General features: G+C 39.8%; 2 protein-coding genes across 2 annotated transcripts in view; one reads left to right on the top strand and one right to left on the bottom strand.

Moving 5' to 3' along the window:
- Positions 1-7,670, top strand: part of LOC136241430 (inhibitor of growth protein 4-like) — an 8,411-nt gene extending 741 nt beyond the window's left edge. Inside the window, exons 4-10 of the mRNA XM_066032636.1 lie at positions 5,809-5,923; positions 5,981-6,022; positions 6,239-6,374; positions 6,585-6,723; positions 6,833-6,871; positions 6,920-6,981; positions 7,520-7,670. Coding sequence (XP_065888708.1) covers positions 5,809-5,923; positions 5,981-6,022; positions 6,239-6,374; positions 6,585-6,723; positions 6,833-6,871; positions 6,920-6,981; positions 7,520-7,574 — 588 coding nt within the window. The 3' untranslated portion in view covers positions 7,575-7,670. The remainder of the gene's footprint in view (positions 1-5,808; positions 5,924-5,980; positions 6,023-6,238; positions 6,375-6,584; positions 6,724-6,832; positions 6,872-6,919; positions 6,982-7,519) is intronic.
- LOC136241429 (endoplasmic reticulum resident protein 44-like) lies at positions 7,591-14,270 on the bottom strand. The gene is made up of 15 exons (XM_066032635.1): positions 14,121-14,270; positions 13,954-14,041; positions 13,860-13,899; positions 12,710-12,779; positions 12,618-12,657; positions 12,475-12,569; positions 11,737-11,826; positions 10,206-10,321; positions 10,117-10,159; positions 9,957-10,067; positions 9,429-9,540; positions 9,302-9,375; positions 9,049-9,119; positions 8,638-8,716; positions 7,591-7,794 (listed from the first exon to the last, which is right to left on the bottom strand). The coding sequence occupies exons 1-15, from the start codon at positions 14,133-14,135 to the stop codon at positions 7,654-7,656; spliced, it is 1,185 nt and encodes a 394-aa protein (XP_065888707.1). The 5' UTR covers positions 14,136-14,270; the 3' UTR covers positions 7,591-7,653.

Raw genomic sequence — 14,270 nt, 5'->3', positions numbered from 1 at the left:
TTTTTCCCCTGGTGTAAATAATTCACATTTATTATAAGGTGGAACTAAGGCAGGTCAGTAGCTGGCAGCAACATAGCAGACACTACTAGAGCTAAGCCGTATGATGGAAATCATTTCATTGGCTTTGATTGTATTTTCAAAGTGTTTTCATAATGAATATATCCTGTGAAAATGTAATTTCATGACTGTAAATTAGTCTGCTTATTTACAAGACTGCTGTACAAATAGCAGCAATAAATAGGAGTAGCAATGAATAACAATGGCCTTGCTTGGCCACTTTGACCTGTAAATTAGATCCTTTACTAGTGTTTGACCTGTAATTGATGATTTGATTAGGGCCCAAAGGGCATGAAGTTAAACCATGATTGTATGAGTGAGATGAACAATTGTAACACTGGTATTTCCTTCAAACTGCACAAAATCACAGCAACTTTGTAGCTCTTATTACAACATTAAAAACAAAGAACAATAAGTTCCAATCCTATATCCGGAGGTCATGTGAGCCCAGTTTTGAGATTTTGCTGTGCACTCAGTAGCGGGATGTGTAGAGAGCAATTGAAAACACAGGGATGGATGGGCTATCAATGAGGGACCAGTGTTATATTTGCTCATCTCACTCATATAATCACGATAACTTCAGGCCTTGTCAAATCATCACTTATATTTCATGAGATTCGCTGCATGTAACACTGGTAGAGCTCAAAGCTTAGACCAGCAGCGAACTCTTCAAAACAATTGCAAACATAAATAATTAATACATGCATTATGTCCCTTGTACCAATATCACTATACCTACCAAACAGTCCTATAACCTGGTGTGTATAAGCAAAACACCTGTTACCATTAGCTACCATAAGCAACACCCAAGCAGTAACACAAAAAGTCAATTATGAGCAATAGGGACAAAATAATTCCTTCCAGCCATAGGTCAGTATACATATGGCACGAAGTCACATGGCACACAGGCCAGTTCTGAAAACACAAGGCACATAGGCCAGCACAGAAAAAGCACTTGGCATACACAGGCCAGTACAGAATTCAGTGGCATGGCAAAGCCAATTTATCAGATATCTCCCCATCCTTTCTTTCTGCTGTAGCATTATCTGGGCATAGCCATTGCTTGAAGTGGGACAATAGTAGAATCTCTTAAAGATGGTATCCCTGCTCCAATCTGCAATCCTTAATATGTCAGTCATCAGAGCCGCCTTTTCAGCTGCTGCTGTACTGGAGGCTCCACGGACTGAGTGAGCCTTGAAGATTGTTGTGTCAATTCCAACCTCTTCCATGATGTTCTTTGCCAAACACTGAGAGGTAATTTCTTTGTGGGGCTGTTAGGTTGATCCGCTCCACCAGATTAAAACTGATTGGTCTTGACTTCAGAGCGCCTTAAGCACTCAACAACACACAGTTTCTTGTCCTGAGAGAACGCCTCAAATACCACTTGTTTGGGGGGTGCTCCCACAGTCCTCTTCTTCCCTAGAGAGGGAAGCTCAAAGCAAACACCCTCTGGTTGGTATAGCTGAATCTTAGGTCTAGTACTTGGACTGTTAGCAGCTACTTAGGATAGCAAGTGTGTAACATTATCCCCAAGAGAGATTAAATACTTGATTAAGATGTCCACATCCCATGTCTGTGTGTATCGAGGCTGGGGAGGTCTCTAGTTGTATATTCCTTTGAACATCCTGGACATTAATGGATGCTGGCCCATGGGAACTCCTTCAATATGACTGTGGGTCATGGACACAGCTGATCGTATAGTGTTAATGGGTCTGTACTGTAAGCATTCTTCAAAGAACAAGTTTGCCAGGAAATCTAGGAATGGATACACAGGGGATCCTTTTTCCGTGGGATACACCAGCTGACCCACTTCCTCCAGGCACTCTGGTATGCAGTATTTGTGCCTTTTGCTCCATCCGGAGAGTATCAACTGCACAACTTCTCCTGAAATGTCTTCTGCTGAGTATCCTCTCCAGATAGTGTCCATGTGGCTAACTGAAGTTGGCCTGCCAGCACTAAGGGATAATTGGCTGAATGGATCTGTCAGCAGGTTGTTGTAGATTGGTAACAGCACTGGGTAATCCGCTAACATGGACAGTAGTGCTGGATACCATAGCAAACTGGGGCTATTTAGAGAATCTCTTCTCGGACTTTCCTAAGGGTCTTGCTGATCAGGACAAATGGTGGGAAGGCATAACCCTTCCACCTGTATCCGCAGAGCATCCGTTCCCACAGCAAAGGGATCGGGTCTCCAGCTGACAAATTGAGGCAGTTGGTGGTTTAAGCGTGTGGCAAACAGATCCCTGGTAAACCTATCTCATCAGGCCCAGGAAGACATCCTTGTGAAGCTGCCACTCTGCTGATGATTGGATTGTTCTGGACTCATAATCTGCCATGCATGTCTAACTTCAGGTGGATGTGGGAGCTGCCAGGAGAGAGCCTTCATCGCAAAGGTAGTGGCTGACAGTTCAAGGCAATTGATGTGAGACAACCTCTCCACGGAGGACCAAAGACCGCCTGTGCGGGCTCCTTCGTGCACCGCACCCCACCCCAGTAGGGAGGCATCTGACTCCATCATCAAATCTGGAGCCTGAGACAAAATATTCCTTCCACTCTGGGATGACATTGATGTTATCCACCAGTCTAAATCTGTTAGTGCATTTTGATCCAGATTGATAATGGTCTTGTAAGATTGAGATTTGTGCAGAGTCTGTATTTTCAGTTTCTGCAAGTTCCAATACCTCTATGGTGCCTGAAGACTGCTGGGGTGGTGGCTGTCATTCTCCCTATTAGCCTGGCTAGATCTCGTACAGTCAAGTTCCTGATATTTCTGCTTGTCTTTACTAGCAGTTCTGTTTTCTCCTGGGTAAGTTGGGTCATTAAGTTCTGGGAGTCTATCAGGAAGCCCAAGAATTGTATTTGTTGTGTTGGGTTCAGCTGGGACTTCTCGTGGTTGATCAAGAAGCCTAACAGGTTGAACAACTGGGCTATCTGATCCATCTGAGGTACCAGGTCCTCCTTTGACTGGGTGAGGACTAGCATATCGTCCAGGAATATCACAAGACGAATTCCTTGGCACCTGAGGAAGCCTACCACTGGCTTCAGAAGCTTAGTGAACACCCTAGGGGCACTGCTCAACCCAAATGGGTGGCATTGGAACTCGTCTGTCCAGTGTTCTACTTCTATTGCCACTGAGAGGTAGGCATCCTTCAGGTCTATGGAGGCCATCCTGTTGTTCCTCAACAACAGGTTTCATTCGCATATTGATCCCCTCCATCTTGAAATGAGCCTTTACAATGAACTGATTCAGTGGCTTCAATTTCACCCGTTCACTACTGGGTGAAAAGATCCAATTTTTTTTTGTCACCAAGAACAACCTGCTGAGAAAATGTTCTGGACACGGTTCTACCCTCAGTATGGCACCCTTGATCTGCAGCTTCTGTACTTCCTCTTCCACCACTGACTGATGCTGGTGGTTGACTAGTGAGCTGGGAGCACCTCTGTGATGAAGTGTAGATGTTAACTCCAGCTGATACCCTTGCAACACTCAACGATTGGCAGTGATAACTTGCCAGTTGCAAAGGCAGTAAGGGAGCCTGGCCGAAGGGGATAATGGAGGGAGGTGGGGGGTACCAAAACAATGTTTAAACACAGGTATCTACTAGACTGTCCAAAGAGTTGGGCTCCAAAGTACTGCTTGGACTGCTTCTTGGGTTGTCTGGCTTGCTGTTGAAAGGGCTTACAATTCCGGCACTTGGCTGCTGGTGCTTCCTTCTGCGAGCCAGCGGTGAACTTCGCCAGAGTCTTCTCCTCCTCCATTCTCTTGATAGCCTTCTCCATGAAAGTCTCGCGAAACAGGGTAGCACTCTTCTTACCCGTGTCATTCAGCCTGGAATAAGCAATTTGTCTCCACTCCTGTGCAATGGAGTTGGATAGATCTGCCACCAAAAACAGAACTCGTTGGAGCAAAAGGATAACATCTTCCCTCCTGATTTTGGCCATTGCATCTAGTAGATCTGCCCACAGGCAAGTCAAGGGACCATGCAGTCGGGGTTTATAGAGAGTCTTTTCAGATCCAAAGTGAGGTTCTTTTCTCTTTTTCTTCAGGTGGTCCCTCACCTGCTCATCCAGTGTTGGGACTTCCAGAGACTTGCATTGGGGCTTGGGGAAATCCTTTAAAATCTTGTCTTGTTCCTCTGGGATTAGAGATTTACTGAAATGCTTTTCTAGGAAGGTCAAAATCGGCTGCGGTGGTACCCAATCCCCTTCAGATTCTACTGTGGGATCAAATTCTACTAGCTCAAGAGCTTCTGCATCAGTCAATGGGTCAATGAAGTCATCATCACCTGACTCTGCAGTGTATGTTCTGGAGGCCAGAAGAGGGAATCATTCCCAGTGGCATCCGAGTTGGTCGCTTCTGTGTTGTTAGCAGGTAGAGGTGTTGATTGGTCTCCACAGCATCACCGTGTTGATTCCAAAATGGTGGGAAACCCAGAGCAGGTGTGAATGGGAAAGGCACGGGAAACACTGGCCATCCTTTACCTACAGACGTCCCACTAAGGGTGGGATAGGGAAAGGGCACTGCTCCTTTACAGGTTCCGCCTGCAAGGTGAGCTGTGACGACAACTTCTGAAGAAGTACCATCCTTGCTGACGTATCCACCTAAAATTCATCAAGCTTCTTCTGCAACTCAACCATGTTCTGAGGTACGTTGATATTGACATTCTGAGGCTGTTGTATCGCCATCAAAAAAACTAGCTACGTTGCCACATGCAGCAAAGGGAAAAAAGCGGTATTGTGCTCATGTGACCTCCATATATAGGACTGGGACTTGTATTTAGTGTTGTAATAATAGCTACAAAGTTGCTGTAATTTTGTGTGGTTTGAAGGAAATACCAGTGTCGAATCTCGTGAAATATAATTACACAGTAAAATGTGACATGATAATTTAAATTCTAGTAAAAGCTGTTAGAAAGAGGAGAAGGACATACATTGTTATGATTCTTGATAAATTAATCTTGCAAGACTTTTCCTTGGATAGTAACATACATATATACTTATTGATAGGGCTGAGCAGTAGTGTCGATAATGCGATATATCGCGATAGTAAATCACTATCGTTGTCGCGATAGTAGGGATATTACTATCGTGATAGTTGTGATAATCTCAGATCTGCATAAAAATGGTATCAACAACCCTTCTATACTGTTTTACAGTTGGTATTACCAGCTTTCTTACAAAGGAGTGGCCTGTAAAAGCTTTACAAAAGTCCATATTCATCGGCCACCCACGCAGTTAATTAACAAATGTCCTGTGCATGCAAAATAACTTTCTATATGACTACAAATCATAGCTATACAACTGAGACTTTGTTAAGAGCAAAGTGTTTCATAAACTATCGGGATAGTATTCACTATCGTGATATTTAATCAATAACTATCGTGGTAGTAAAATTTTTACTATTGCTCAGCACAACTTATTGATTGTGAGTTTTGAAGTTTTCGTCCTTGACTATTTGCTTAGCACAACTTATTGATTGTGAGTTTTGAAGTTTTCGTCCTTGACTATTTGCTTAGCACAATTTTATCTTGTTTGCAGATCAACCTTGGGAGCATTCACATGCTGTGTGTAAAAAGCACTTGTGTGGTTCACTGGTTCATGTCATATATGTGGGTATGACTAGTACTTGATCATTAACACTAGAGAGTATTTGAGTACTATAAATCTATTGAGTCCTGCCTTTGAGTATGCATCCATCTTGTTTACGTTGCTCTATATCAACATCTCATTATCATGGTGCCATTATTACAGGCTGAGGAGTACAGCCGAAGGTTGGATATCAGTGTGAAGAACATGGACAAGTCTCGACAACTTGACGACTACTTCCTCAACTCCATAGCAACCATACCAAGACCAGAGTCCGTTGGTGAGTAGTGTGACATTATTATAACTGATCTGATTGGTGTAATTCATCTCGCTACAGCATCAAACACCAACTCCAATGATCACTTAGATAAGTCAAAAAGTATGTTATCATTGACCATATTGATGTGTAATACAGTATCTGTACTCATGTGTGCATGGTTGTGATATACTACATTCTAATAATTTTGTTGCATGACACTGGTGTATATAGTACTGGCTGTAAATGTGGTGTGAGAGGATTACTAAATTTCTAAATATGCACAATTCCAGTATATCACCCTTCATCACCTTTATTTGACCACACATTTCATTACAGGAAGTAGCAAGGGAAGACCTAAGAATGAGAAGGAGAAGAATGAGCTCACTAGGGAACTAAGAGATGATGACAAGAGTAGGGATACTCCAAACAATAAACCACCAAGGAAGAGGCTGAGAGTGAACAGGAATAAGGGGTGTGTAACTGTAACCCTGAGGGGGTCAGGTCATGTGTGTTAGCGATCATGGTGTAAGTAGTCTGATAGTGTTCAGTAATGTTGTCCAGAGTACCCTCACTTGTTAACAAGCAAGGTTTTGATTACTCCATCAATTGCACACTACTGTGTAACGTATGACAACCTTCCTAGTCTATATCCTAACATATTCACACATTTCCTTGACTACAGCAAGTTACCAGGTGTCAATAGTGGACACTCTACAAACTCATCACAGAACCTGTTACCATCACCAACACACCTACCAATGCCAGATCTTACATCACAACCACTGGACCCCAATGAGCCAACATATTGTCTGTGTGAGCAGGTTAGTGTGATAATTCTTGAATAGATGTGGTATTTGAACCCAGTAGTACATGATATCCTTTATCATGGTGTGTATGCTGTTTGTTATCAAGTTGTTGCTATGGTTACAGGTATCATTTGGTGAGATGATTGGATGTGATAAGGAAGATGTGAGTGTATGATGGTTGTCATAGTAACCACATCATTATTCTCAATAGTGTCCCATAGAATGGTTCCACTTCCAATGTGTAGGGTTGACGTCTAAACCAAAGGGGAAATGGTAAGGAGAGCCAGTCCAGAAATGGGACAAGTAGTCTAGCATTTGAAATGCTTCTAAGCAAGGTCCCTATGAGAATGTACTGTATCTTGTGACCATAAATGTGAGCTATAGTACATACAAGTTGAACTGGATCCTAAAAAATGATAAGTGAATTTTTTCTCAGGAAAATTAACATCAGCCAAACAGATAATTAGTTGCAACAGTAACCTGTGGGGAAGCCATGAAGTGCAGTATCCATTGCGGCATTTTTTAAAAGTGGTAATGGAGCCAAACCACACACTTTAAACATATGGTGTAATTTTTCATGGACCGTAAGTATTGTGTCAGGCTTTTGAACGAAAAGATTTTGAAATGTTTGAGTGGGTTAACCAGAACGAACAAGCCAAATTCTAAGGTCATGTGTAATTACATCCATAAAATTTTTATGTTTTTGAGATCCAGCTCAACACGTACTAGAAGTGCTTCATCAATGCTTGCCCCATAACTGGAGCACATGTCACACACATGCTGTACCATTAACATCTGTCCGTCTGTGTAGGTACTGTCCACTGTGTAAGCCGGACCAGAAAGGTGTTAAAAACAACAAACAATGACACTGTATCCGTCTGATCTGTTGTATATCACAATTATTATCATTTTAAATAGAAAAAGAATGATATTACTAAAAAAAAACTAAAGTTCATCTCTCAGTAAAGAGTACCTAGACTTCGCTGGACGTAACTTTCTAAATGTACTCTCAGGAGGAGCTGTCTGTTTGCTAGCATCATCATCACCACCATCTTGTGGTTGTGTTACCTCTGGAGCTTGTGTGGGCTGTGGAATAGAGTAGTAGTTAATATGAATACGGTGACCATTGATAAATCTCTCTAATCTGACGTGTAATCCAAAATTGTAGTCAAGGTGTCAGATTAGAAAGTGTTTGCACAAAATTGTCTTTTGCTGTAACATTAGAAACTGGAGAGTCAAACCCTTGATTATCTGACGTTCTGACTACAAAACTGACTGTTCTATTAGAATACTATCAATTAGTGTATGTTCTATTAGAATAGTTGAACAAGCTCTGTAAATGAGTTAACTGTTTGATCAGATGAGCTTATCATGCTGTACAAGCAAACAAATTTTATTGACCAGATAGTTCACATGACAGAATGACTCAACCAGAGAAGGTTGTCACATGTCAGTACTACTGTGTGTAATTATTACACAATAAAACATGGCACCTGAAATTAGTATTGTTATTATGGAGTCCTTTGTCATTGTTATTATGGAGTCCTTTGTCACATTTAAGTGAAGTATAAATAATGTAGTGTTTGCTTCTTGGTTGTGTTGGGCAGCTGAAAGAAGGACTACGGGAACCATAATTTATCGATATCAGTTCGTGCATTAGAATACTTTAAATCAATACTGAGGTGTTGTGTTGAACTTTTATTTGAGATCATGAGATGTTTAATGATGCGTGACCAACCCCCATATAGTCTACACTAGTAACATTCAAGTTGTGTTGTATTGAGCCTCTAATTGTTAATAATTAATAGTAACAGACAAGGATGGATGATAAACTATAAAGCTTGCTGTACTGGTGCCTTGGTAACCAATTAATGCCCACTCAACTTTCCACATTATCATGACCCCTGCAGTACACACTGCTACACTCACATCTGGTCCATGATGAAACTCTCTGTGTAGTTTACCAGAGTGAAGATCAGCTATGAACTGTTTCATCTTGCCAGGAACACTACACACAACATACAGTCATTCAGTTCTTACATGCACATGCGTGCCAAATTTTGCCTTTTCAGGTGAAAATTTTCACAATAAGTAAAAATTATTTTGCATTCACTGAATGAAATGTATTTTACACGACTGCTCTATTAGAGTATCATAGCAAGAGCACTTCATTACTTGGTTGCCTAGTAGCAAGCCACACTACCACAGCACTAATGCTGGGAACCTCTGGATAGCAGCTAGCTATATGGCTGCGTAAAAAGATTAGTGCATACAATAAATTTTTGAAAAGAAAATTACACTACACCTAACACATACAGGTGATGATGGTTGGTGACTTACTGGATGTCCTCAAAAGTTCCAGGGAACATGTACATGTGTCTGAAACTGTCAATAGCTATCAGTGGTAGATCCTAATTGATGAAATACAATATGTATTGTTGTAAACACCATGTGTAACTGATGAAATACAATATGTATTGTAAATACAATATGTTTTGCTGTAGTACTGTATATAACACAACAGATAAGTTATTTGTAGCAGTGACGTCACATCAAACAATGCTAATTATAATATTGTGACACATTTCCTTACTCTCTTAGTCTTCCCCAAGTGGCTTAATGGATGAGCAAACTTCACTCCATCAGCATACACAAAGTTAACACTACCTACATCACACCACACACTACACTACTGGACACACACATGATACACTGCTCACTGGTCTCTGGCATAAGCTCAGCCTCCACCTTCTCCTTGTACATACGAACACTATTGTGATCCTCAGGATGATGGAACAGTACCACAAATGGTAGACCTTCCTCTGTGAGCTCCTGTGGAGGGAGATCTGTATTGTGTGTGGTGCTGACAGCATTCAAAATAATGGTGAAAATTTTAATTGGTAACTTCAAAATCACTATACAGTGGGACCAACCAATGGTGTCCTGATTATCAAGGTGTCCTGATTATCAAGGTGTCCTGATTATCAAGGTGTCCTGATTATCAAGGTGTCCTGATTATCAAGGTGTCCTGATTATCAAGGTGTCCTGATTATCAAGGTGTTCTGATTTTCCAGGTCAGTTTATGTGCTAAGGAATACTTTGGGACCTTAACTAAGTGTCTGGATTATGTAAGTGTCCTCAAGTGTCCATATTAACAGGTTCCAGTGTGTAATATGGCTGCCACCCAACAGTCAATATCACATGGCAGTATTCCACTTGTTATTTTGAACACTGCTTCAGCTACACACCTCTCCATTCTCAAAAGTTATCTCTCTCACTATAGGTACACACTGTGTCCTGGCCCAGTTGTAGAACTCTGCAAAATCTTCTTTGTTACCGGGGTAATCATTGGGATAACCCTGTTATTAATGATAATGACACAATTAGTAATGACATCATTATTGATACCTCATCATCAGCATACACTACTCGATCATCAATCCTGTCCGTCCTACAACACAACACATCACACAGTAACACTGTCACATGTGACCTACTCTAGCTTGATATAAAAGGGACAATCATCTCGTAAACTGATTGCCACCTTCTTAAAAACTAATGCTGTAGCACTGTCCTCCGACCTGAAGTGTCCTACCACAGCCTTTGTCACTTCCTGTGAGAAACAATAGGAAAAAACTGATCTGTGTCCATAGGATACAAACCCAAACAGACTTTCTCAACAATAACACCAGTAGTTGTTATATATGAATGACATTTCTGGTATATACATGTGTAGAAGATAAAACTATTTTTCCTATCACATGATACTGAGACTAGCCCAGTACGGGAAGATCAATTTCAGGACAAAATGTCTTCTTTGTCCACAATATCTCCTGTATGATTGATGAAACAATACCAAACAGAACAGTCAGTCAATCATGATGTTATAAGAAGCACATACCAGACTTTTACAGCACATTGAACAGCAGGACAGCACAATATTCTCAATGTATTTCCCAGAAACATGACTATGTAATTACTAATTACATACTTTCTGGTCCATTAATTACTCAACCACTATATGATTGAGTGTACTAGCAAAAATATTATAAAACTCAGCAGGTAATTATAATGATATAACAAATTCCACTAGTCATGACATGTTTACAGGAACTTATACCCATCCAAATATGGTACTATATACTTCATGTTATTGTGGTCCCCTCCCCAAAATAACGATTAACCTTCACAAGTTCTGAAGACTACGCACCAGCCATGATACCATCAAACTAATTAATGTATTACTAAATCTCAGCAAGTATTTACAAGATATTCTCTCTATTCAGAGATACAAGTGGACTTCGAGCTCTTTTACTCTGTAAGGAAATTTGTTTGCAGTGTTCTTAACGCATGTTGAATCACAGTGGTACTAGGCTGGATGTCACTCAAATACACCAACTTCAGTTCAGAGTAGAGCTGGGCAATAAAAATATTGAGTATTGTGATACATGTATTAACTTTCAAATCGTATCATGATATTTAGCCTCTACACTATCGTGACGTATGTAACACTTCTACATGACTACTAAGTAGTTCTATTCATGAACCATATTCTTGTCTTTTTTCACAAGAAAGGAGCAATGTTTAGGTGTAAACAATGTATAAATTAGCAAGTTTGTTTTGATACAAGTAGCTAACTACTGATCTGTCATTTAGACACTTTTGTGATACATATTGTTATCGTAATGTATTCATTACTATCGATCATCTTGTGAAAATTTTGCTATCACCCACCTCTAGTTCAGAGTCACTCAAACTATTGACAATGTGAACTTATTATCATAAGTAAGTTGCTTCAAAACATGGCTAGTAGATATTGAATGGTAGCTTCTTGTTTTACCCGATAAAGAGAGTTATAGCAGTTTGTCATCTTCCCATGTATGTCAATTAACCCATCATGAATGAATTCAAACCATACAGGGATAAGGATCTTGTATTTGTATTCACAAATGAGATCACACATGTGGAAAATGTTCACAATTTCACAAAATCTGGTCACATGATACTAGTACCCTATATACTCCTTACCAATTTGCCAAACTTTTGTTCACCAGTGTAGGCCTGAACTGGATCAGCTAATTGACGTTTAACATAGTCTGACAATGCTGATATTGACCTCTACACAAATGGGAGACAATAATAGTGTGTTGTAATGGTACACTGGAACCTGTTAATGTGGACACTTGAGGACACCTACAAAATCCAGTCACTTAGTTAAGGTCCCAAAGTATCCCTTATAGGGCTGGGATGAATATTGAAATTTACTTTCGAACATTCACTAATAAAATGTTTAAAACATTCAAAGCTTAGGTGTTAGCTTTCAAGTTACAGGTTTTCTTGTATTTATGCACATCCTTCTTAGGTTTTATTTTCTAATCCTATTTGATAAGTCTATCACTTTATAAGGTGTTTTAAGGCTACAACTACAGTAGCAAGCTAAACTGCGATGGTTTAAAAGTGGGCATGGCACATGAAAATCAATCACGAAGAGACAAACATCGATCGTACAAGATGAATAATAAAGATAATGACGTTTATTAGTAATTCTTTCATAGACTATGAGTGCATTACAAAGCTTTGAAGGATACCTTTATTATTTTGAAGTTCACTTGACCTTCAGACCCACAAAACATTTGAAGCTTTGTCCCAGTCCTAATCCTTTCGTACATAAAGTGACCTTGATAATCAGGACACTATTGGTTGGGTCCCAAGATGGCCTTAATACACAGGTTTCACTGCATACACGCACGCACACACACAAATTACCTGGCCCCTGTATTCTTTCTTAGCTGACTGACCATTTCTTAACAATTTCAATGTAGGATATTTATTAATATGAAATATTGATTGACACAGTACTCCTAATGTACACCATGCAATCATAGGTTATCATTATGTAGGTCACTTACTAGATGATTCACAGTTGATCCTTCCCAGTACCACTTGACCCTGTAATGGTTACCATAACAACACCACACCCACCCACTGTTTCATCACTCACGGGATATTCATTAAGTAACGTGTCAGCAGTTTTGTCAAATATCGGCTTGAGCGCCTGACTATATCGGCACCTGATGTGATATATTACACACAGTAATGGACTGTCTAGAGAGATATTTCTCATGAGATTAAAAAAAAATCATGTGATTTCACAAGTACTGAAATTATAAATACATTGGGCTGATACATGCTGTTTAGTTCTGGTTAAACCCCACCACGAACGAGTAGGATATCGTTGCTATCAACTAGATATAGGTGTGGTTTAACTAGCTTCTATCCCATAATTTGATTAATTTCAAACAACAGTGACAATTGCTGAAATAGAGGTTTCAATTATCATAACAGTGCAAGTTGGTTACAAATTTTTTGGAGTGCTTTTAGCTTTAGAATATCCTTTTTTTTGTAATTTTTAAAGATATACTATGGCTTCATGTTTTGCCTTTGATCCAACTGAATGTGCAAATGAACTTGTCTTTGATATTTATGATACTTACCTCTGGGATTTAACCCTAGTTTTTTTTTAACTTTGATGTATTGTAAGGCTTCAGTAGAAGGAAATAATATATTCCCCATACAACATGCCATCTTCATATGTTTGCAACAGAACCATAAAGCACCAACCGAAAAACATGACTTTTGAGATGTGTAAATCACATCACCACAACTTCGTTTCTGGTGACTTCTTGTGATCTCATTGATACCCCACAAAGATTACCAGTGATGTACAAACTAACATCTTATAGATTAGCTTTTCCCTATTTTGTGATTAAGAAATATCCCTATCCTTAGATAATGTAAGTATTTGTGTAATATTTATAATATTTACACAGTAACATGTTTGGCCAACACCTGGTACTAGTAATGTACAATGTACTAAAAATAAAATGTACTAACAAAATAGCCATAGCAAATGTGGGTGATTAAGTTATAATTTTAGCAAGTCTAGGCTCCTAATATTTATCACAGTATCTCCAAACCGATCCAATCCCTTAGTCACAGCACAAATGAAAGATGTTTGGAAAAATTGTATGAAGAGGAAATCATTCCTCTAGCAACCCAATATGTGTCCCTGTGGGCTTCTCAACATTAACTATCCTACTATTGGTAACTATGGGGGCAGTGATGGTGGTATATACAACAGCAAAGCTTACCAGTCCGCGTAGAAATTCAGGAACAATATTGGAGTAGTTGCTGTTGAGAGACGAGTATTAAACATCACTACAGCTAAACACACATTAAACGCACATCGATAAGTCTCGTAGTTTTGCTCGTCAATGCTAATCGCTTCACCACTACCTGGAGCTAGTAGCCTCCATGATATGGCCACCAATAGCTGTACAAGATGAAATGTTCTAAATAGTGCCCGCTTGGTTACTCGCACTATTACACACCACACGTCATTACTAACTCACCAGTGTGTGATACATAACGAGCAGAGTGAAGCAATTACACACGATAATCTATATAATATCCCAAGATAAATCCTACGATGTTATTATTACTCCGTAAATCTTTGTAGACTACACTTACAGCTTCCTCCAGCAAACATCACGTGATACAAG

Source organism: Dysidea avara, chromosome 12 (genome assembly GCF_963678975.1).
Source record: "Dysidea avara chromosome 12, odDysAvar1.4, whole genome shotgun sequence".
Taxonomy (NCBI): Eukaryota; Metazoa; Porifera; class Demospongiae; order Dictyoceratida; family Dysideidae; genus Dysidea; species Dysidea avara.
Note: the sequence above shows the minus strand (reverse complement) of the source record. Positions and strands in the feature narration are given on the sequence as shown.